This window comes from Rhinatrema bivittatum, chromosome 2 (genome assembly GCF_901001135.1).
Source record: "Rhinatrema bivittatum chromosome 2, aRhiBiv1.1, whole genome shotgun sequence".
Classification (NCBI taxonomy): Eukaryota; Metazoa; Chordata; class Amphibia; order Gymnophiona; family Rhinatrematidae; genus Rhinatrema; species Rhinatrema bivittatum.
In genome coordinates this window covers 179383792-179407795 of record NC_042616.1, presented here as the reverse complement: position 1 = coordinate 179407795, position 24004 = coordinate 179383792, and the positions used below count along the sequence as shown (strand labels likewise).

Here is a 24004-nt window from a genome sequence, read left to right as displayed (position 1 = left end):
ACCTGGCTGGGTCTGCAGCATGTTAACTAATTTATTTTGAATTTTTCATTAAGCAAACATACCAAATTAATTTACAGGTCGAGTTGACTAAAAGAAACATTTTATTTGTGTAACTAGCAGTGGAGGTGATTGTAGTTGACACAATTAGGTTTCCTGTTCTCATTAAACGCCTGAGAGTAATTGTGTTTATTCCTTTTACCTGCCCACTCGTATTTATGATCTTGGTGCAGGAAGAGACAAGGTCCCGTGTTTGAGTTTCTCTGGGAAGTTTCCTGCTCATACGCTGCACCTTGTGCCACTCTGAGGGAGAATATTCCGAGGAATCCGCTGAATTTCCTCTCTTGTACTGATGGCCTGCCATCGAATTGTCATTTTTTGGAAGTGGAATAGGCCACCCGTGTCAGACGTGTAATCAGACTCAGATGTCGATCACTGAAGAAACGTGCACCAAGAAATCAATCCCCCCCCCCCCCAAAAAAAAAAAGGGAGGGGAAAAGCCCCTAAGAGGCGGAATTTCTGGATTCTAAGGAGTCCGAAATGCAAAGCACCGGCCAGGCAAGGAAGTCCTATGTGCTCCCTACTCTAAGGCGACCCGAATGAAACTGATGTCTGTGATGGGAAAGTTGAGAGACTTCCCGGCTTTATTCTCCCTCTTTGTCTGTGACGGATAAGGTTCCGCTGAGCGCCTTCGTGTGTCATGGTCAAAACAGAAATAGGCTAATGTGCAATTAGCAATTTTCAAGCGTTGCGAGCTCCTATTCTGTACCCAGAGCCGTGTCCTGCACCGCCCTGGACTTACCCTGCCTGGGATGCCCCTGCAGGTTCATTTATCCCAGGCTGCGAGCGCACTGTGTGCATACGAGAAATTGAATTGTTTTATGCACACACTTCGTTTTACAAAGTGAACTGTGGCGTTTTTGTTTTGATGCTTTTCTTTTTGTTTTCTTTTTTGGGGGTTTTTTTCTAAATAAATTTCCATGAAGAAAAGGGAACAAATTAAGGTGTAAAAGCTGGGAATGTTTCTCCAGTGGAAAGTGCGGAATATTTTGCCTTGATGGGCCATAACTCACTTTAAAAAAAAAAAAGAAAAAGAAAATACATAGAACAAAAAAGAGAGAGAGAGAGAGAGAGAGAGAAGAGCTGGATTTTGAACTGCTTCTTTATAATATAATTTCTCTCCCTGAGATAGCCGAGAGGATAATCCTTCTCTGGGCAGTAAGCTTCGCTTATTTGCACTTGCCAGTCACAGGGATCACAACAGCCTGGTCCATATGAGGAAGGCTTTCTCAAGCAGGCACCCCCAGAACTGCCCTGCCTCGCAGCTGGGCGCTGCTGGGATGGGCGCTGGCGAGGCCGGCCGGCTACTCTGGCTTGCAAGACTTTTTTTTCAGTGGGACTTTTTTTTTTTTTTTTTTTTTTTGGCCTCCCTTCTTCTGGCCGGGCTGGCGCTTTGTTGTGCTGAACTAGTTGGACGGGTTTAGGGTGTTGCTGCGGCTGCTCCCGGTGGCTCTGGCCAATGGCACCCGATCCACCCTGCTGTGCGTAAGAGAGCAATTAAGGATTTAACCAAACCTATGCTGAGCCCCAGCCAGCAGTCTGCCAGAGCCCCAGCCACTCAGAGGCGCTCCCTCCTCCCCTCTCCTCCTCCTCCTCCTCCCCCACCCCCCTCCTCACTAAGCCCTCACACACACTCGCCCAGCGCCAGAGTTGCTCCCAGCCTCGGCTCCAGCATGGCAGCCTGAGCGGAGCCCCCCAGCGCACCCAGCCTCTGCCCCCCCCCCTGCCCCGCAAGCTATGACAGGAGTGTTTGACAGGAGGGTCCCCGCCATCCGATCCGCCGATTTCCAGCTGCCCTTCCAGGCCGCCGCCATCATGCACCACCCGTCGCAGGAGTCGCCCACTCTGCCCGAGTCCTCGGCCACGGACGCCGGCTACTACAGCCCCGGCGGCGGCGGCGCCGCCGGCGCCCACCCCCACCACGGCTACTGCTCGCCCAGCTCGGCCGGCTACGGCAAGGCGCTGAACGCCTACCAGTACCAGTACCACGGCATGAACAGCGCGGCCGCCAACTACCCGGCCAAAGCCTACGCGGAGTACGGCTACGGGAGCCCCTACCACCACCACCACCACCAGTACGGCGGCGCCTACAGCAGGGGGCAACCCCCCGCCGGCCAGCCAGGTGAGAGGGGCAAGGGGGGCAAGGAGGGAGCGAGAGACTAAGCCACTTTGGAAGCCTTTAACGGACGCCTTTCTGCCGCCAGATAGTCCTGGGCTTGGGCTCAGAGTTGGTGTCATGTACTTTGCTGCTGGGTACGGTCATTCCCCGATCCAGATCTCTCTCTCTCTCGCTCTCTGTTTTTCTCTTTCTCTTTTTTTTCCCCCTCTTGCTCTTTCTCTGGATTCCTGTCTCTCTCCCGTTCTCTCTGCCTCGTTCTTTTTTTTTTTTTTTTCCTTGTATTTTGTCCTATTTATGACTAAGGCGCCTCCAGCCAAAACCAAAACAAACCGCAGGAATATTTCGTCCGCTCTAAAAAAAAAAAAAAAAAAGAATAAAAATAAATAAATAAAACTCACCCATCAGGATTATTTCTAAAATTCCAAAGAAAACAGCCCCGCGGCTTCGCTTCGAGACCAAAAATACAGAAGCCGCAGGATTATTCCGAACATCAGAGCAGGGGAGGCGGGGATGGAGAGATGTGGTTTGCGTCCCCCGTGGATTCGTTGGGATTTACTTCAATTGCAAAAAAAAAAAAAAAAAAAAAACCCAACTAAGGAACCTAAAACATAAAAATAGAATTAAAATAAACTCGGCCGGCTGTACGGAGGTGGCCGGCTAGAGAGAGAGGGGAAGTGGCCGAGGGTACCAAGTCTGTAAGAAATGTGTCTGCATCTGACAGGCTCGGGGGAAGGAGGTTGGGGCGGGGGGATTCGGGTTTGGCCCTGGCTGGGGTCGCTGCGCCTTGATCTCGGGATCCGGTGGGCAAAAGTGGTGGAGAGACGGGGGCTTTCCTGCAGCCCTCGGCCTTTATTGGCACGGATGACCCGGGGCAGGGGGGGACTCTCAACCCAAAGAGGCCGAGGTCTTGGAGATTCCGCTCGGAAGCTTCTTTCCAAAGCTTCGGAGCTTTCTGGCTGCCGTGAACTCCCCCCGTTCCTGCTCAAGGGGACCAAAAGGGAAAAAAATAAATAACCCCCCCCCCCACTATCCAGACTGAGAAGTCGGTTTGGAGTCCTTCCCGGGGAGCTGGCTTAGCCGGCGCGGGCCGCCTTGTCCTTTCTTCCTCGGTTTGTTCTGGGGTTGTTGTTGTTTTTTTGTTTGTTTGTTTTGTTTTGAATGCATTTGATGTGAAGTGAGGACTCCGAATTAAAAAACGGGAATCTAAAATCGTTCACTCGAGGCCTTCCCTTCATTATTATTACCAAAAAAACCCGATTTGCTGTTCAGCCGTGCCGAGTGTTGGTCGGGCTACAAAAAAGGCTGACAAGAGTCCCGAGCGGGGTTTTTCCAGCCGCCGCTTCACTTGGCAGGTTTCTCTTTCTTGTCGCCGAAACCCCAGGCAGAGCTCTGCGCGTCCCGAGGAAGGAGAGAGCGCGATTCTATCTTGGGCTCTTCCAGCCGCTGTCTCCGTCTGATCTGCCCAAAGCCGCCACTCCCGTGCCCAAATTACAGAGAAGCCTTGCACTTTGAACTTCCTTTCGGCCCTCAGATCCTGCCTGGGCTTTCCGCCGATTGAGGTTGTCGTCCACTTACTTTCCACAGCGCCTGGTGCCCGGGGTGACAGGGGGGGGGGGGGGGGGCAACAGCGGCCGAGCTTCGGATTTATATCAGCCCCGAAGGGGGGAAAAAAAGAAAAGAATTACCCCAGCTACTGCCGTTCTAACTAATTGTACGGCCTCCTTTCCCTAAACCCGGTAATGCAGTCATTATGATTTCTCCTAGTAAAAAAAAAAAAGAGACGATTGCGGTGGTGATAATAATAATAATAATAATAATAATAAATGGAAATAATTAAACTAATTTGAGGGATAGCTTATCTGGCTTACAGAAAAAGGAGTCCATGCACATTCTTAACGCCAAATGTGCAGGAAAAGTGAGTTGTGAGTTTGTGCACGAATTATTGCTTGCGGATTTATTTCTCCTTGTTTTATTTTCCTTATTTTTTGTTTTTCTAAAACTGCCTGCAAGTATAGATCGCACGGGAGAGTGTGCGCGGGCAATTAGGTGAACAATGCAAGCTTTGTTGGAAGGCTAAGTTAGCCCGGTGTTGCTTTCCCCACCGCGGCAACCCTGTTTATGCGGGGGGAAATCACCAAATCCGCGGGGGGTTTTTCATGCTGGTTGCTGCTGCTATTAATTATTTGCTTCAATCTTTTTTTTTTTTTTTTTTTGTCTGTCTTCCTTTTTTTTTTTTTTTTGTTCAACTAGAAAAAGAAGTGGTTGAGCCAGAGGTGAGAATGGTGAACGGCAAACCAAAGAAAATTCGTAAGCCTAGGACCATTTATTCCAGCTTTCAGCTGGCCGCTTTACAGAGGCGGTTTCAGAAGACCCAGTACCTGGCCCTGCCGGAGAGAGCCGAGCTGGCCGCCTCCTTGGGGCTCACCCAGACACAGGTAAGACGCTGCTGGGCTGCTCGCCTTGCTTTTCTTGTCACCGTTTCTCCCCTGCTCAGGGTGGGGGGACAACCCCCCCCCCCCCTTTCCCACAACGCCTAGTGGGCATCCCCCCCCCCCCCCCCCTCTCTCTTTGTCCTGCAAAACCAAATCTAGCCTGGCTTTGCAGTTTGTGTCCGGGTATATGGGGGACTGGATCCCGCTTCTCGATCGAGACCTGGCCTGCTTAGCTTTGTTAGCCTTGATCACGGTCTCTAACAAAAGGCACCGAAGAAAAGGATTTGTTTTTTTGTTTTTTTGGGGTTTTTTTGTGCCAGCTTGCGAGGGAAGGCGAAGGGAGGGCTTGCAGCTGGGACGGACAGAAAACGTGGCCAGGGAGTGTGAATGTGGGTTGGGGAAGGGGGAGAGTGCTGCTGTATTTTAGTGGCGAGCAGCAAGCGTTGCCTCTTCGCCAGGACGTGGATTTCGCCCAAAGTGCAGGCCACTTCATCAAAGCTGGTGACTTTAAATAAGCGCGAGAACCAGCCTGGTGAATGGACCAAGTGGAAATTAGGGAAACACATATATTAGAGCCCGGCAGAATTGTTCTATTATTCAGAGTTTAATTAGAAGAAAGCTAGATTTAAAAAGAAAAGAAAACACAAAAGATAATGTAAATTATGTTCTTTTTTTCTTTTTTTAAACCAGACTGAATAATATGCTTGGGCGGAAACTGAGTTTTACGACTTTATCTCTCTCTCTCTCTCTCTCTCTCTCTCTCTCTCTCCCTCTCTGTGGCTTCCTTAGAAAGGATTTTATGAGCGTTTGTAACTCTTATACAAATAAAACCCTGGAAAAAAAAAAGTTGCAGCTATTTTTTTTTAGGGTAATAGCTCAACCAATTCCACTGAAAGAATCAAACATTTCAGCAGAGCAGATCTGAGAGCGACTACTTAGTCTTTAAAATATAATTTATTTGAAGTCGAATGGCATCTGGACTAGTTGTTTGGACATTTTTATCGGGCCATAAAAATGTCTACGTTCAAAGCCCTCGAACCTTTTCAAACCTTACTATTCAGACAAATCTCAGTCCCAGCGCAAAGCTTTATGCCCGGGATCTTTAAACCAGTTGTTGCCAAACGATTAATTTTGGGCATTTTTTTTTCTTCTTCTCTCCCTGTTTAGGTTAAAATCTGGTTCCAAAACAAAAGGTCCAAGATCAAGAAGATAATGAAGAACGGGGAGCTGCCCCCAGAGCACAGTCCCAGCTCTAGCGACCCCATGGCCTGTAATTCTCCTCAGTCTCCCGTGGTGTGGGAACCTCAGGGCTCCTCCAGGTCCCTCGGCCATCATTCGCACCTCCATGCTCATGCTCAGACCTCCAACCCCTCCTCGGCCGCCAACTACCTGGAAACCTCTGCCGCCTGGTACCCCAGCACCAACTCCCTGAATCCCCACCTGCAGCCTCTACAGCATCCCTTAGCCCTGGCATCTGGGACACTTTACTAGAGCGCCGCCTTGGTTGGACTACACCTCTTTTACTCTTACGGAATAATAGGAAACAACAACAGAAAAATCTTTTCAGAGGGGGGAAAAAAAAAAAGTTAAATGTGTAAAGCTTGTTGCATGTAACTTATTGCATTTCAAAAGAAACTTTTTTTTTTGTTTTGTTTTGGATTGTTTTTTTTTTTTTGTTTTTGTTTTTTTTTAACAGATGGACTTGAGCAACTGTGGACACTATCAGTGGTGCCTTGAAATCTATGACCTCAATTTTTTTCCAGAGACTTTTTTTCAATGTTATTTTAACCATGTAAATAAGTGTAGATAGAGGAATTAAACTGTATATTCTGGATAAATAAAATTATTTCGACCATGAGAAAAGTTTCTAAAATATTCCTTGTCATCTTAAAAAAAAAAAAAAAAAAAAATATATATATATATATATATATATATATGGAGTAGAATTAGAAAAGAGCTTACCGGTTCTATAAGCATCTAACCCTGAGAGATTTTTCGTTAATGACAACAAAGAGCCAAGGATTATTCTAGCACACAAAATGTGAAGTTTGAAAAGTAGTTTGAAGTTTCGCTATAGCTGTTTAAGAAAAACAGCAACCATGAGGATGTTTGCTGCCTGCAAATCTTAAAAATATATATATAATTTTTTTTTTAAAACACGACTTGGTTCCTAAAGGAAATCGTTTACCCTTGTGAACCAAACAGTACTTGTAAAGCAGTTTGATCACAATTTTTTTAAAATTACACAGTGGCTTCAAGAAGTCTAAACGTGATAAAACGATAAAATCCATGCAGAGCTATTCTGGTGTCTCTTCGCTATTTATGCAGAACAATGGGTTTGACTGAGGGATTTACAAAATCCAAACTATTCTTCACTGTATTATCCCTTACAGATCATAAGTGGTGAGGATTTTAACCATCATAAACGTTTTAAGCTTACACAGAAAATATATAAAGCCATTTGACAATAAGATTTAGCGTTTGAATAAGAAGAACAACAAAATAATAGAAGGAAGTTAAGACCCCAGCTGCGGGAAGGAATTAATCACTTACACGTTTAGCTAACTGCACATGGATGCATATATATTTTACACTGAGCATTTTGCTGTCTTCTAGAGCCCCAAGTCAGCAGTCCATTCCTTTATGTGTTTTACCTACGGCTTCCTCCGCCTTAATGAACCTAACCCTTTACAAGTAACCTTTCAAATCAGTTACAGCAATAAACAGTAGTACTTTTATTTTCAGTTTGTTTTCGATACTGACTGTTTTATATGTTCACAAGTACTATTTTCTACTATATAAAAAAAACAACAACCTTATACCCTAATCAAGGTGCCTGTATTTCTTGCAGAAAGCAGAATGCCCTGAAAATACTCGAATAATAAGCAGAGCACCAAATACAATTTATTACAGTAGGAGAAACGGCAGCCATAAATGTGACAGAGACATTTTAAGGATTAGAACATTAAAAATTACATCCTGTCAGCTGAAGATTTCAGTAAAAGCTGTTACAGTGGTTGTAGACAAGACCTGAAAAGGCACGCTTTGTACCCTCAGGCACATTTACCTGTCTCTGTCTCTGTCTCCGTCTTCTCTCTTTCCCCCCCCCCCCCCCCTATGGTTGCCAGTTTTCTTTTTCTTCTTTCCTCCTCATTTTCTTTTTTTTTTTTTTTTTGAAGCATTTTCAAGGCTTGCTGTTTTGTAGCGCATTTTTGTTGCTTATATATACCCTTTGTTCAAGGGATTCCTTTGTTTTTCGAACTGTTGGCAAGAGGTGTGTGTGTGAGACGGAGAGCCAGAGGGAGAGCATGCGTGAGTGTGTTTGCGTGTTTGTGTAAGCGGCTTGCTGGACAAGTTAGGTATATGGATGGATGAATTCACATCTTGAATTTCCACGTTTATTTTTACTTTTTTAAAAAACCCAAGGTAAATAATAGGCTTGGGTTTTGGGATATAGCTTTTTTAATTATTATGCTCTTATTCGGGAAAAAAAGTATTCTCTTCTTTTGTTTGGTAATCCCAGGTACAGTACAGCCTGCTGAAATTCTGTTTTTGCTGTGACTAATGAAACATTTTGTATTTGTAAATTCAATTTGCTTATGTTCAATCATTTTCTTATGTTCAGTCATGCTTATTTTTTTTTTAAAGCATACCCGTTTAAACCATGCAATGAAACCATAGCTTAATATTTGCCTTCTTAGTGTTTTGTATGTAGTTATGGAGTTCTGGAGGTAGCACAGCTTTTCTCCAATGAGAGTCTGATCTTGTATTTTTTTTACAGAAGTGCTAAAAGGGGGACACAGTAAAAAAGATGCTTTGTCTGGCTTTAACCAGTGTAGGTATCATCTAGATTTTGAAAGCAGTGACGACAGAAGTTGTGACATCAGAGTTCCTCATTCAGGAAATGATTTTGCATGTTTAACTTTGGTTCTCAAGCATCAGAGTTATTGTTTTTGGATTTTCACTGTTAAGCCCACAGTTCATCCAATTCAAATGTAGGCCATCTCAGCTAAAAGCAGAAAACATCTATAACTGTCCGTTTTCTGTCTTTTTGGTGGAAATGTGTGTATAATATTCTTTCCAAAGAAGACATTTACTTAAGCTATATATTATATTTATTTTAATTTTTATAGACTTGGTTTGCAAACAAAACTACATTACAACCCTTCCAATGTTTATTTGGGCAAATATGCCTTCTGCCTCTTGTCCCAAGAAAGTAAACTCGCCATGAATACTGAAAAAAGCAGGCCTGTAAAATTATGCAAACACTGTCCTACTTCACTTTATTTCTGACGTGAAAAAATGGACTGTAAGAGAAGTGAACGTTTCTGCTAACACCTGATTAGCAACGCTATTTATGTCTCCACTCCGACTCAGTTTCTTTTATATATTTTGCTTAGCTCGACATGTCTGAGAATATGGAAGGAACTAGTGTGCCATCTGTGTCGGATTCTCTGCCTTTTCCTGTGTGCCTGCTCTTTTCCGTTGCTGGATGAAGGGTATGGGGGAAACCACATTCTTGTGAGTGCGGAACGACTCCAGGACTGAGCCACAAATCTACCCACACACAAGCCCTGCTAGCCTTCAAGGAAGTACCCTGACAAAGAGCAAACTCTCCCCCTGCACCACCACCCCCTCCCGCAACCCCAGCACCCCACCTCCACTTTCTGTCTGATCAGCAAGCTCACCTATCACCACAAGTCCACCATTCCCAGCCTGCCAGCACCCCATGCCCGCTTGTGGTGCCATCTAGCACCCTGCCTGTACCCAGCCACCTTATTAGGTGAATTTTCAAACGGACTTACATGTGTAAATGTGACTACTATGAAAGCGATTTTCAAAAGCCATTTACTCATGTAAAGTGCACAGAGGGGAGCAAATCCTATGGACAATTCAATGGCATATATTTATTATAGCCATTCTCAAAAGCCCACTTACTCGAGGAAAGAGCATTTACTCCAGTAAAACCCAGTTTTACTCTTTTAAATGCTTGTTAAAAGCAGGTCTCTACCCCCTTCAGTATTCCCCCGTTTCCACTTTCCACAAAGGCCTAAACATCCGACTTTGTCTGACCAGTTAAATCATATTGGTCACACCAGCTACCCTTGCTTGCCTTCCCACCTATCTGCCTGCCTGTCTGCACGCTCAAGATAGAGCAACATCCAGCGTTCCCATCTTACACCGGTCAGTATTTCAGATAAGAAAGCAAACGCAGGTATCAAACTGGAACGAGAACGGCACACCCTGAGCTCTAGGGGGTGTATCCAGAGATCCAGGCGGGGAAATTTGTTTGTTTCTACCACCAATGCCAGCCTATATCAGGCTACTATATTATGTGAGGGCGCAACTCTGCAAAATCAGCGCTATCCAGTTTTCCAAGAACCCAAGCACAAGCCCATCGTGCCATCACAACGCGCCCCTCCAAGCTCTTTTATTCGCAGTACATTATCGCTTCCAGCATTTCTTGCACGGAAATTATGTTCCAGCTTGTTGAACATTTCACTTCTGGCACCAGTCACAGAGTCGGTATGGATGCATACGAATAAAGGGAGATATGCGATCATAAATGCGGATCGCACATATGCTATTTATTAAATATTTCTGCCGCACAGTGTGAAGACTGCCAGACGAGGTTGCTCGGTTATGAATTTTAAAAGGCATGTTGCTTCAGTAAAATCCAAAGAACTTGCAAGCGGTAAGCTCGGTGCCGCCTACTTTCGTGTTATCAGGCTTTTCTAGGTCAATCAACACAGTGAAGAGGAAAACTGCTGCTAATTTACATGAAATCATTTGTAAGGAAGGGGTGGGGTGGGTTGTATAATAATTGTTTCTGTTATGAGTTTGCTAGTGCCTGCATTGAAATTTGACATATGGGTATATGAGCCACTATTTTATCTGCCAAAGTCATGTATGCTCCACATCTGAAGCCAAGATTTATAGAAGATTGCAAAATGTCACACATTAAGACCTTTAAAAGTGTCTGGAATGTAAATGTCTTTATAACTTTGCATAAGGTATCATAATGATATCGCTTTCATGAGGATTTGCAGTTCAGTTGCATTTAATATGTCCACCTGCAGATTAATTTGTAATTGGAAATATAAAGAAATACGTGTTCAAAAACAGACTCACATTGTATTATACCACTTAATTGCATTCCCCTCAGCAGTTATATCTGTGATGTACTGCATACATTCTCGGTAGATGTTTAATCGACATATGCGTGGGTAATATATGTTATATACTGTAGACATGCATATGCACCACCTTAGATAACTCCTAAACTAAATAGGATTTTAAGCATTTGATATGGTGTTAACAAAAGAAAAATGAAATCAAATAAAACCACTACCCTGAGATACCGAATTCTTTCCTAATTTGTTTCTCTGCCTACCGTATTAGAGACACAAAAAGGGTAGGAGTTGCACAAGTTTGAAACCAGCACCGCCAATCGTCAAGACCCCAGCCCTGGCTACTGTCTTTTCGCACATCTTTTGCATAGGGCGTTACAATCCAGCGCTAGCTGCAATATTTTCTTCCTCTGCTCATATTATTTTATTCAGTAACACATCTTGAGGTTCTATGCTCTCTGCCCATAAACATAAAAGGGGGTGGGGGAGGGGAGGTAAATAAGGAGTAGGCCCTTGCTTTGCTACAGAATGGGAGTTAAAGTTGTTAGAGTGCTAGTAACACAAATGGAGCTGAGGTAATATATTTTACAAAAGGGTTATTGCTATTATTATTATTATGTTGTATTAATTAACCTTCCAAGCGGGGAAGAATCTGATTCATTATTTTTCCCCATTCTGTGTCTATGGGGGAAAAAAAAAGTCTAGGGCATCCAGCCCTAAGAGGCTCTAGCTAACGGTTTCTGGTTGGGTTATTATCGTCTTGCTAAGAAATATTACAGTTTAAAGTTCCTTGGCCCACGGCCAAGTTCCGGCAGACTGAGAGCAGTAGTGTCCTTATGAGCAGGAAAAGGCTTCGTTTGCACATGAAATACCACATAAGGAATGTCCATGGGCTATAAATCAATTTGAATGCGCTTATTCCAAGAACATTTAAAGGCGTGGCCAGCCCAGGTATGGATTTTCTAATGTGTATGTTTTGGGTCTTAGTTTTCTGTGCTAATGAGGAGATTACAAACTTCACCCCAATGGCTAACCTTAATAGGCCGCTGTTTTTTTTTTAAAGATCACTTAATTGAGCAATTAATTAATTAATTCCCCAGCAATGTCCTCCAGGACTCCTTAAGTCTTGTCCGAGGAATACACGTGCATTGCAGAGCGGGCCTAGCACAGCCCGTGCACAATCCTACCTGAGATAGGAAACTCCAAGACAAACATTGTGCGATTTTTTTTTCTCTAGATAAAAGGACACCAAAGCACATAACTCGCCTTGGAGTGCCCTATTTTCTTTTTATTTGTTTGTGAATAGAAGGGTGAAAACCCCTTGGAACAGAGGCCCGTGCAGTAGATTCTATTCCATTGTACACATTTCTCCGAGGAGCTAAGCTATTCCTTTGTCGTTCTGGTTGGCAGTAGGGACATGAAAAGGTTAGAAGGGGGCCTTTAATTGGCAGATGCCAGCCCCAGCTGCTGGGCAGCGGGCAGCGCTCACAGAAGACCCAGGCTAGCAGAGGGTCTGCTCCTTTAGACTTTCTCGCTCCTTTCCGTGCGCAGGAATCAAACTTGTCTGACTCTGTTGTCCTTCAGAGTTTGATTTGATCGCCACTGTTCACATTTCACTCTTGTATTTTTTTTTCCTCTTCCTCCCTATACCATTATTTATTGAGTGCCACGTGAAATTGCAAGCGTACATTTTCCACTCAGCAACCCATCTGCGTGCAAAAAAAAAAAAAAAAAAAAGTGGGGGGTTCTCAATAATGGCTGAATTAGCCCTACTGGACAGTTTCAGATGTACCACTCTGTAATAATTATATTGTAGGCTGGATTAGGATGCTATTATCATAATCTGGACGTTTACAATTATCTGCAATTTGCAAAGATGCGCCAGGTCTTGATTACAGCAGGTTTTTTTTTTTTTTTTTATGAAGCTAACCATCGCTAAACAGTGACAGTAATAACAGCTAATTTTGCTGGCAATATAAGAGGTGCTGGGGTGTGCAAACAATTTCACACCTGGATGTGCTCACTCAACCAAGAATATAGAGAAAGAGCTTCTGCCCTGAAACACACAGCAAAATATTTTCCAGTCCTCCTCTCCACTGTATGGCATTCTAGACACTGATCACTTCTTAACAGATTTTGACTTGCGGTAAGTTTTTTTTTTTGTTTTGTATGGGTTTTGCTTGGTTTTCTATGTTCTTGTATCTTCTAGCCTGCTGTAACGTTCAGATGTGTCTTGGCGCATCTTTCGAGTGGCATTTGCTGTGTTGTCATTTTTCTCTCATCCGAAGAGCGAGGGCTTCTGCCTAGATTCAAAACTGGGACCTCTTGGTAGCGTTAACAGGGCTGGCGCGGAGCGTTCTGGAAAGAGCAGCATCCCTAAAAACAACGAATTGAGAAGTAACTGATAGATGTGTACCTTTCCGGCTGCAGTCAATCTATTTTTTAACCTGTGCGTGATTGTGTGTGTGTGTGTGTGTGTGTGTGTGCATTTGAAACTAAATTTTATACTGTCTCAAAAGGATATGAGAGAAGGATAACAGCGGCTTCAGACAGTCATAATGATAAAACTAAAATATTTTTGTTTCAAATAGTCATCAACAGACAGTGTGTGTGTGTGTGTGTGTGTGTGTGTGTGTGTGTGTGTGTGTGTTAAAAATCTATTCCATAAAGACTTAAAAATGGTGCTGTGGGAATAAAAATGACATCAACATTTGTGGTATTGGTAAATGCAGATTATAGGTGGATTTTTTTATTTTTTTTTGGAAGGTGAAATCAAATACCATTGGGTTCTATTAGAAGACACTGCTTAATGCAATCGCTATATTACGTAGAAGACCATGACAGTTTCAAAATTAGCTTGTGTTTACTATCTTTTTTTTAAGGCCAGACGCAGTTTAAATTCTTCCGATTGCCTTTGGGAGCAATAGTCAAGGCATGGCTAGCAAACTGTGTGATTTTTCAAATGACAAAACAAGTTCAGTTTTCACAGAAAAAAAAAACCCGTACACTGGGCCTGATCTCATTAAAATGGAGAAATTTGAAATAAGAAATATGGATTTCTAAAAATGCCCGGATGAGGGGAAAAATAGGAGAACTTTAAAGTGTCCTTGTTTGAAAAGAGTAAAAACATAGTTGAATTAGTCCTCGAGCAGAATTTGGCTTAGGGAAATGCTTACTTTATAGGAAGCAACCAGCCAAACACGAAGTAGAATGTGGAGGTGTAAATAAAACTGAGAGCAGTGCTTTTATGTTAACTATAGGTGTCGCTGTTTCATGTGGCAGCCAGGCTAAAACTACCTTTGCTTTCCTCCCCACAGCAGACAAAGACAGGCCTGTTATCAGGGCATTTCCTATTGCACCAAATATCCACATTTGTAGAAATTCGTCATTCCAAATATTATTAATAAAGCCTCTACAGTAATACGACATAATTGTAAACGCAATAATATAATTATATAGGGCCCCAATGTTAAGGAACTGGCGTGGGATGTAGAGCTGCAGTACTGTGTGCACTTGAGAATCTAAGGAACTGTACGGTAAACCAGCTTAAAGGGACCCTTAGGGACCTTTTCTAGAAAGATTTTGTCCATGGAACAATGGGAGAAATCTTCAGGAAACAGGACCCAATAAGCCAAAGCATGTGATTTATAGACGCCTATTCTGGTAAAAGGTATTATTGACGAGGCTGAATTTTTTTTATTTTTTTTTTTTTTGCGCCCAACATTTCTATATCTCTGCAAATTACTAATTCAGCTTGAAAATATCTGTGTAAATGAGGCTACGCGTCACAAACCCATGCCAAAACCGCTACACATGTGCTGGCATATATTTGCTGTTTGAACTGGATTTTATAAGGGTTTATATTTAGTTTATGCACAGCACATTCGATTTTTCTCCCCAACATTGTTGGTTTAAATGCATGGTAGCTTTACTTATAACATAATTTGAATAATTCAGCGAGCCCCGCTACCAGCTGTACTGCTAAAGCCTCTTCCATTCTTTTCAGCATCATAATTTTGGTTAATTTTCAATTTTAGGTCCTACATCTCTGCAATTTGTGTATGAATAACAGAATAATTTCCCTCTTTTGTTTCGCCTTTCCTGTTCCTGAATCTAAATAAAGATGGCTTTTTAGTATTAAAAGTGGAAGAAAATTACAGGTAATTATCTTTGACGGTAAAAACGCTGTAATCAGCGGGCTACATGAAAAATTACTCTAATTATGGTTGCATTTAAGAGAATGGAAAAAAAAAAACGTTCTTGTGGATAAAAACCTTAAATTGTCCCCAATGTCTGCTTCAAACTGGATGGAACTGCAGCTGGAGGCTTTGTTCAGAATTGATCCTGGGGAGCTATGAGCCCAAAGTTTCACAGTAGGAAGGGGTAAAAAGAAAGGAAACATTTTTCCTAATGTAACAATACCAAACCTAGAAAATGACAGGACTGATCGGTTTTAAACCATTCTGGGGACTGACTGAGCATGGAAGTTGCTCAACAACAAAAAAAAAAGACCTGGTGTATTGGTAAGTAATCTTTGCTTTGTGCCTAATTATAGTGACTGTCCTTTTCACGACTGTATGTAGCTGTCATTATATCGAGCACTCTGAGGATGACTATTGACTTGTGATAAATAGCTCAGTGGTTTCAAGGTTCATAATTTGAAGGATGCCCAGGTCTGTACCTATTAATTCTCGCAGTATGGGGGCTTCCTGCTTGCATGAAGAAAGAATGTTCAACTTTCATTACTTCTGTGTGTTACACCATATTGAGAGGATATAATTCTCCCGGGACGTTCATTTTGTGCATTTACCTTTTTTCGGATTAGAGGGAAAAGTGTTTTTTTCTTAGTAAAAAGAAGAAGAAGAAGTAGAAACACCTATATTGTACTAGTGGGTAGCCAGAGAGCAGGTCCTAAATTAAACTGCAGCAATTTGTGCGGAATAATAGAAAGCACTATATTTTGGCTTTCCTAAAGCTAAGTGCAGATTACAATATAATGAACCTAGATGTGAATGTGAGATAATATAATAGCATAAGAAATGATTCGGTGCTTCATAATTAAATATTAACCATAAATTAAGATATCTACTCAAGCTGTAACACTGTATTTAAAGGTTACAAAGTAATACTCTTACTGATTATATAAGATTTACCAGCAAGTGCATGGTAGATTTTGTAATACCATAGACTTTATTTTGTTGTTTAAGTTTAAGGAGAAAAAAAATCGGATTTGTGGAAAAAAAATAAGACACTTTAGACGGTTCTTGGCTTTTACTCCATATATGAAAGAAGACAAAAACATACAAAGTATATACAACTAAAATTCAACATATATACACGAGTGTTCAGGATATAAATTTCCCTAGCTTTGTAAATGAACGCCACCTTCGAAAGTCATTCGTTTTCACCTTTCTGTGTCTTTCCTGCTCGGTTCAGAGCTTAGGAGAAAACAGTGGTTTCTTGAGTATTACTGTCCATCTTCCTAAAACATGCAGCTTTCTTTTTCTGGTAATGTTTTAATCTTACAGTATATTCTCCTTTCAAGTAGTTTTTGTTTCCAGTCTGGAAACTGGTAAATAAAAACGCAGGCGGGTGAATAACCTCTTTCCTTCTGCAATGACTTAAGCTCATTAAACAAGTTCAGACTTTGCAATGATTCGGGCTCCTGTCGTGGGCCAGTCTGCAGCATGTCTCTCGCACACAACTCCAAAAACTGTTTCCTTTGAGTCCAAAAGAAAATATCCCAGAGAGAAGTGTCCTACGTGCACCAGGATGAAAAAAAACAAAACAAAACAAAACTGTGGTCTTTCTAAATTCAAGTGAAATCACTGAGGTCGCTCAAAAACGTGGTCTCCTGGCCACACGCCCATGTTCATGCGGAGCCTGCGTGGTTGGCATTGCTGGCAGCCATGGAACTTCTGCTATACCGGGACTACAGTCTTCACCAGAGCTTGTTTCTCTTGGATGCTTCACATCATCTGTGGTCTCTGCATTGTGTCTTGATGTGGAGATGAATACCAGTGAGAATAGCCAGGCATGTAACTGTTGGGGGGGACATTAACCCCCTTTGCAGAAGCTGAAACGTCCCAGGCCGGAGGGAGAGCTGGAGATCGAGGCGACAGGGCAGCTGTGCCAGGCAAAGGGTCACTTTCGTGGGGATTACCGCCTTGCTTTAATAGTTTCTTAAATTTGGAGCGTTTATTCTGAAACCAGATCTTCACCTGCCAAAACAAAACACATCCAATAGTCGACAATTAAATATAACTCTTAGACTTTTTAAAAGAGAGAAAGATTTTTTTTAATAGAAATGATATTAAAAAGAGATACCTATTAGTTTCCAGTGTCATATTAGATTGTGTATAAAAGTAGTATAAATAATTATGTCCAAACTGTTTTGCAAATCAGCCCATGCTAATGAATATTTTTTTCCATTGGCAGACTGACTATAGATAATTATGAAACAATATATGTGCAGTCCCTCTGAATACATCAATCAATGTCACAAAATAATCAGAGGAAAATATATACTATAACCACTCATACTGGAAGATCTATACACAATTAATAAAATGTAAGGAATTGCGCAATGCAACCGATAAAAATGTCAGGTCAAGCAATTTACACCGTTACTTACAGTAATGGCAACGGCAATATAGCAAACCACTTAAGAGAGTAGTGAAGAGGATGGCCTTTTGATGATGTCACCAGAAGAGGAAGATGTGTTTACAGATGGATGTAATATTTTTGTCCAGTTTTTTTTTTTTCACATTGAGCAACATCTGAAACTTCCCTATGCATCGCTCCTTCCACATTATAGTTTCAGTACCAATGGAAAAAAAAATGTATTTTTTTCTGACAGACTATCTACTTTGATGAACCTATAAGCTGTCAGTTAAATTGTTGATCTTGAAGGACAAATTGATGTTTGGAAAGACTCTAGGCCAGCAATATTTTTTTCTTTAAAAGCTAATAGAGGTGATGACGTCACAACCTCGCACCGTATACGCAGACAAATTCTTGGTCACAGTTAAATCCCAAGATAAACACATTCCTCTGTTATCAGGAAAAACTATGAGGATAAATATGCTATTTCAAATTCGCTTGTCATTTAGCAAAATTGAGAAATCATGAAAGTTTAAACAAAATGTCTTAACCTAGCAATACATATTTTAAAAAATTCCCACACTGAGATATATATATATATATATCATTATTTATAGCTATACTATCACATTATCAGAATTTTTCGTGGCCTCCGAAGACTAGGCGATTCCAAACTCGGGAATCAAGTAATACATCTTCTATTTAGCAATGACACATCATATCTACACGTATTTATGCACATCAAATAACGATATATATCCCTAACTGAGGATAAACCAGGAAGCATGCCGTCTTATCAAAACATATGTCACAGTTCGGATATCATCACTCATGTACTAAGAGCTAGAATGACAAATACCAGGACGTCTTCTAGAGTAATTATGAAAACCCTCATCAGATCCTAACAGTACTGTGACGTTGAATATTCACTTTCAATTTATTTGGTTTATATTCCACAGCAACTTATTTCCACAGAAATGAATAGTAAAAATAGCTGAGTTGAATAATCTGCTTTACACAAACCTCTTCTGCATATACCCTAAAAAGATGTATTGATCCCATCTGTTCTCGCTAGTCACGTAGTGAGAGAAAGCCTATGGAAAACGGGACCCACCAGAGCAGAAACAAATCTAGATTGCTATATTTTCCCACACAATATCTGGAATAATACATTTCTTAGCAGCGGAATACACAATTTTGCAGGAATTGTCTTCCATGCACACAGAATGGAATTCCGCCTGCAAGAAATAATCCTTGAACAGGCTTTCCACGTTTACGTCCCCTTTGTCTTCAAATCAGCGAAGACGGAAAACTCAATATATACAAACCTACACCTGTAGGACGAAAAATAAGGCGCTGTGGTCCTCCCATTTGAAGCTCACTTTTAATCAATTTCTGTTGCCTTTTAAATACGTTGTAGATAGCTAACAGATGAGACAGAAATCCGAAAACAGCAACTAAATAAATAATAGCAATAACCAATACCATCATTTCAGGACCCATGGAAGTATTTCTCTGAGAATATGTAAATGGTCGTCCTTCTCTGTTTATTGTGTAGGATACATACTATAATTACATGGGGTCGTTAAAACCCAGAAATACAGGAACGTGGAGTCTTCCTAAAGAAGCAGCAATGCAGCTACGATATTTACTGGCGTCCATGGCTGGCAACCCAAAACAGCTCCTTGAAAAATGTTACTTTGAAAAGACTCAGATTTTTCAAAATAGATACGAACTGGGGGTATTTCGCAAAGCGGGAATTGGATTTGAATGGCACATTCAGGATGCGATCAATGGAAGACGATGAATGCTCATTTAGTAGGCCACGTGTGTTTTTACACTGTATTTGATTTATTTCTCATTGGGTAAAAAAAAAAAAAAAAAAAAAAGCCCTCTCCTTATGAAGCCTATAATGGCTTATATGTCTTTCAAACTTAAATTAGTACTAGTAGAACTACACAACCACATTTAAATAGGAATTAACATTCTATAATTTTGTGTGCTTTTCTCTTTGATCTCCCCCGCTCTATTATCACTTCTTGTATACTATGCCCCAGGGAAGACACTACAATTGAATTATCACCCAAGATTATTTAACTTGATTTTACACGTGCCTATTAATAACTTTTCATTTTGATTTTCTGACGCTGTAATTCTTATGAATCAGATCTCTTGTTCCTCGCACTCTAAAGGCCTCTCTGCTTTCTCTGCGCTTTTAAATGGTGGCGTTTAAACCCCAAGCAATCGTTATCAAACTTCGTGTATTTTAAAGCTGGTTTTTTTTTTTTTTAAATATATATATATAAATATACCAGTTCATTTTTCAGCTCAGAAACAATATTTAATCCAAAACTCAAATAGAACATTGCTGTCATTGCTGCATTGCAAGGACACGTGTAGCAAGCACTGTTCTCTCCTGAAGAAGAATTCAGATTCAATCGGGTTTTAGCCATTGTCTATACAGACGCACATTATTTTCTACTCTTGTTCTTGTGCATTTCCTGTGACTCCCGTCCACAATGCAAAAATTCTGTTGGAGGGTATAACTGGCCTTCTTTTGTCTGGCCTGGGTTTCGGCGATCTGAAGTTGCTGATAATTACCTGTGTCTGAGTCAGTCCTAATGAAGCTGCCAGTTCTGCTCTCTCCGGAAGTGCCAGGTACTGAGTTTGCTGAAAGCGATGGTTTAAAGCTTGAAGCTGCAGACTTGAATAAATGGTTCTAGGCTTGCGGATCTTTTTCCCTTTTCCATTAAACCTAATTTCGCCATTTTCGATCACTGTGGTTTTTTGTTGATCTGCAAACACAACATTTGACATTTCCGTCATCAAAGAGCCAGCCACATGTTGACTTATCCATTTAAACCTAAAGGTATTTTGCTTTCCAGGTTCTTATCAACAACAAAATAATAATTAAAAAAACCAACACAAATACTACTATTTACTTAATTTCCAAAACAAATGTACTGGAAACTAAACATGCAGGAAAAGCTTGAAGACCATCAATATTAAACTTAAAATCATTCTATTATTATTAGAATTTAAATATTATCCTGGGCATTGCATGATGAATATTCCCAGTTACAAGGAAAGATCAAATTTATCTGTACTGAATAGTTTCCTTTACATTGTTTTATGAACAACTTAAGATTTGCTTAGCCAACAAAATGTTTACACGGCTAATTGACTTTATGTCACCAATTTGCTGCCCAGTGAGTGAACAATCGGTGATTCTGTGTGATGCTCATTCATAAACATTGAGCAAAAAAAAAAAAAAATCTTATATGGACATGAAATAGCTATACAATACAAAATGCATTCAACACTCGATTTTCTAAACAAAATAGCAATAAACACTGTTTTCCGTCCTCACTTTCTGCATTCATTGGAACAGTTAAATATGCATACATGGGGGAAAAAAAGAACAAATGAAAGCATATATCTTAAAAGCCGAATTAGTATGCAGTCGTAATTATCAGTGATTAATTGTACTAAAAGTAGGCCATTGTATAGAGTACATTCAAGAGCAAAAAAAAAAACAAAACAAAACACACACACCCACATCTACTTCAGATGGTTCACGAAATTAGGACAATTGACTCTGCTATATCCATAATCTATCTATGCATGCTATTTTGCAACAAGAGACCACAGAATGGTCGAAAGAATTGCATTAACAGATGTGAGACAGGGAAATATATTAAGACAAAGATATGGCAGGGTTTTTTTTTTTTTTTTACAGGAAACACGTTGTAAGACAAAGAATTTTTTTTTGTTGTTTTTTTTTATAAGGGAAACAAAAACAATCCCCAGAAACTTATGCACAATCATCAACTATTTAAAAAGAGAAAACTAAGTACACTTGTGGAGCAAGTGAGCCAACCGGGCCGGCTGCCTGGACTGGGAGCAGCGGGGCAGCCGCAGGGGGTGGCAGGGCAGCTGGCGGCCTCACCTGGGTCGTCGGCTCTGGTCTGTGCGGCGGCGGCGGCGGCGCTGCCGCCTCCGCCTCCTCCTCCTCCGCCGCCGCCGCCGCCGCCGCCTCCCTGGTAGGACTGCAGGTAGGGGCTGTGCTGCGAGTGGCTCATGTAGGGGTAGGAGGCGATGGACGAGCGGCTGTAGGAGTTGGAGCCCGGGTAGGCAGCGCCGTCGTGCTGGTGGTGATGGTGGTGGTGGTGGTGGTGGGAGTGCGAGCCCGAGTGCAGGCAGTGCAGCGGGTAGTGGCCGGCTGCCATGGCCGGGGAGCTCTGCTGCTGCTGCTGCTGCTGCGAGTGGGGAGGCGGCGGCTGCTGCTGCTGCTGCTGCTGCTGCTGGCCGAACTCCATGAAGGCAGATTTGGAGGAGTCCTGCGCGTCCAGCCCGTCAGCCATCGCCGTCATGGTCATCATCAAACTTTCGCGCAGGCGAGAGCGAGCGAGCACCCCCCTCGCTCCCCGGCCGCCACCTTACCCGGCACTTAAGGTGATCCCCCTGCCTCCCTTCCCCAGCTCCTGCAGCAGGGAGAGGCCCCCCGTTAAATATGGGGAGGAGGTGGGAAAAGAGGGGAGGAGGGGGGCAAGAGGAATATTTCCTTAAGAGGCGCGCGCTCTCTCTCGCTCTTGCTCTCTCTCTCTCTCTCTCTCTCCTTCGCTTCCTTTAATTCCAACTTGTTTTCGGCTTCTGGAGTTAAGGCTGAGATTTTTTTTTTTTTTAAGGTGGATTCTGTGAAAGTTCAGCTTCTGCTTTTAGACTCCAGGCAGACGCCACAAGTCGACTGGTTTGTCTGCAAAAGGGCAGCGCCTTCCCATTGGTCAGTCAACCCCTGACGTCACCGCCCCGGCGCTTCCCCAGGCGCGCGCGCGCTCGCGCGGCGCAGAACTGATGCGAGGCCGCTTTCGCGCGCGCTCTCAGGCATCACCCGGCTCCCCGGGTCTTCTCCGCGCTCAGCCTGCGCTGGCTCCCGGCTCCTGCACGGGCTTTGCTGGCTCCTTCGCCGCTTTCCAGAGATTCCCGATCCTTCCCAGGCTTTCCCTGGCTGTCTTCCTCCCGGCTCCTGAGAAGGCACCCTGACGCTGCTTCAAACACTATCGAGCTGCCTGCAGCAGCTTTTTAATTACTAACGCCCGAGAAGTTGCAGCCTTGCCTTTTAGCATCAATCCGCGCAGAAGGCAAAACGTACCCTGTGCTTTTTTTTTTTATTATTCATTTTTTATTATGATTTAAAGAGAAAGTCTGAATGAAAAAAAAAAGAAGACGAAGAGTTATGTTGATCAGTCACCTTAGGTCTTTATGTGGACAGTGCAACACTGCATTTTAGTGTATGGCCAAAATGATGTTTCTGTTTCAGCTGAGTTTAACAGTTTCCATGCCAAAGACATCCCTTTCTTGTTTTCTCAGAGCAGGAGTCCTTGTGTTGAAGGGCTCTGGTTGCGTCCAGTTGCAAAATCTGAATATTAGTGAGCATGTTTTAAAGACCATTTTAAGATTGGAAATAAGTTGGATTCTTATTCCCCATCTTAATTATATTTTGCATTTAAGCAAGCATGTTAAAGGGGAGCCAACCTTTTTAAATGAATCATTGGATAACTGACAGTAATGCATTTTTTCCTATTGAAAACAGAAGCTACTGTAACGCTTTCAAATATATGCAAATGATACATGTGGTTAGTGGTTTGGCAAATCCTGATTACAATATAAACTACCCAAGTAAGAGTGCCTTCGTCCTAAATTTGTCTCCAGATTACAATTCCAATTGATTTTATTTTATTGTCAACATTGTTAATGATAAAAATAGAGTCGTTTTGCAGGTATTTTTATTCGAGGCAATTAGACTTCTAATCAGGAATACACAAAAATCTCCCATGATTAACTGCAGTACTTTGTTCAAATTGCTGTTATAAAATTCAGAACAATTTGCCTGTAATGATTATGGACTGGGTTTATTTTGGGAGGTGGAATAAAAGTGGATATAGCATAAATTATCCTCTAATTATACACCAGTGTCGCCTCAATTATCCTCTTATCAAAATGGTTGTCTAACTGCAGCATTTAGTTTCAATTCTCTTCTTTTTTTTTCTATAAAAAGAACTTCATACCTTGCTATTATTAATCCATTTATTATTTGCACGGGGGATTTATAGCTGAACATCCAGCTGGTAGTACCACTTCTCTTTCAGTGATGGACTGGGGAAAGACATTAACTTCGCGCACAATGCTGCGGCGTCTGTCCTCTTGTAATTCCCATGTTTAAAATCTTTTGTTTGTTTGTTTTGTTTTGTTTTGTTTTTTTCTCTCGTCTGTATAGCCACAAACAAGCCACGAAGTCCAGGCAGCTCTGCTACAGACCTGGTGCAAACGGTCCAGGTAGGCAACGGGATTTCATGTCTCAGTCAATAGAACATGGAGCGGTACTGCCAAGAGCCATCGGTGACTGCAGCTCGGAAGCCCGGCGGCGGCGGCGGCGAGCAGATCGAGCCAGGAGCCTCACCCCGGACTCATGCGAACCTTCGGGGAGGGGGAAAGCACAATGAAATTCGTATATTCCTGGAATTACTTTAGCTCTTGCAGAACATGGGAACGAAGCCTTGGCTTTTTTGGAACCATCACCTGGAGATTTTCTCCCCCTTGACTGCACAGTTATTAATCGTAGATCTGAAAGGGGTGGATGTGTCAGAATGAGCTCTAACCAT

The 24004-nt window shown here is 42.2% G+C and overlaps 2 protein-coding genes across 2 annotated transcripts; one reads left to right on the top strand and one right to left on the bottom strand.

Annotated features, from left to right (window-relative positions):
- Positions 1-1645: 1645 nt before the first annotated feature.
- DLX5 (distal-less homeobox 5) lies at positions 1646-6460 on the top strand. Its single transcript, XM_029588931.1, has 3 exons — positions 1646-2179; positions 4427-4611; positions 5776-6460. Exons 1-3 carry the CDS (start codon positions 1795-1797, stop codon positions 6097-6099), a joined length of 894 nt encoding a protein of 297 aa, XP_029444791.1. The 5' UTR covers positions 1646-1794; the 3' UTR covers positions 6100-6460.
- A 9541-nt stretch (positions 6461-16001) lies between these two features.
- On the bottom strand, positions 16002-22102 carry DLX6 (distal-less homeobox 6). Its single transcript, XM_029588930.1, has 3 exons — positions 21292-22102; positions 19944-20137; positions 16002-16960 (listed from the first exon to the last, which is right to left on the bottom strand). Exons 1-3 carry the CDS (start codon positions 21722-21724, stop codon positions 16709-16711), a joined length of 879 nt encoding a protein of 292 aa, XP_029444790.1. The 5' UTR covers positions 21725-22102; the 3' UTR covers positions 16002-16708.
- Positions 22103-24004: the final 1902 nt, after the last annotated feature.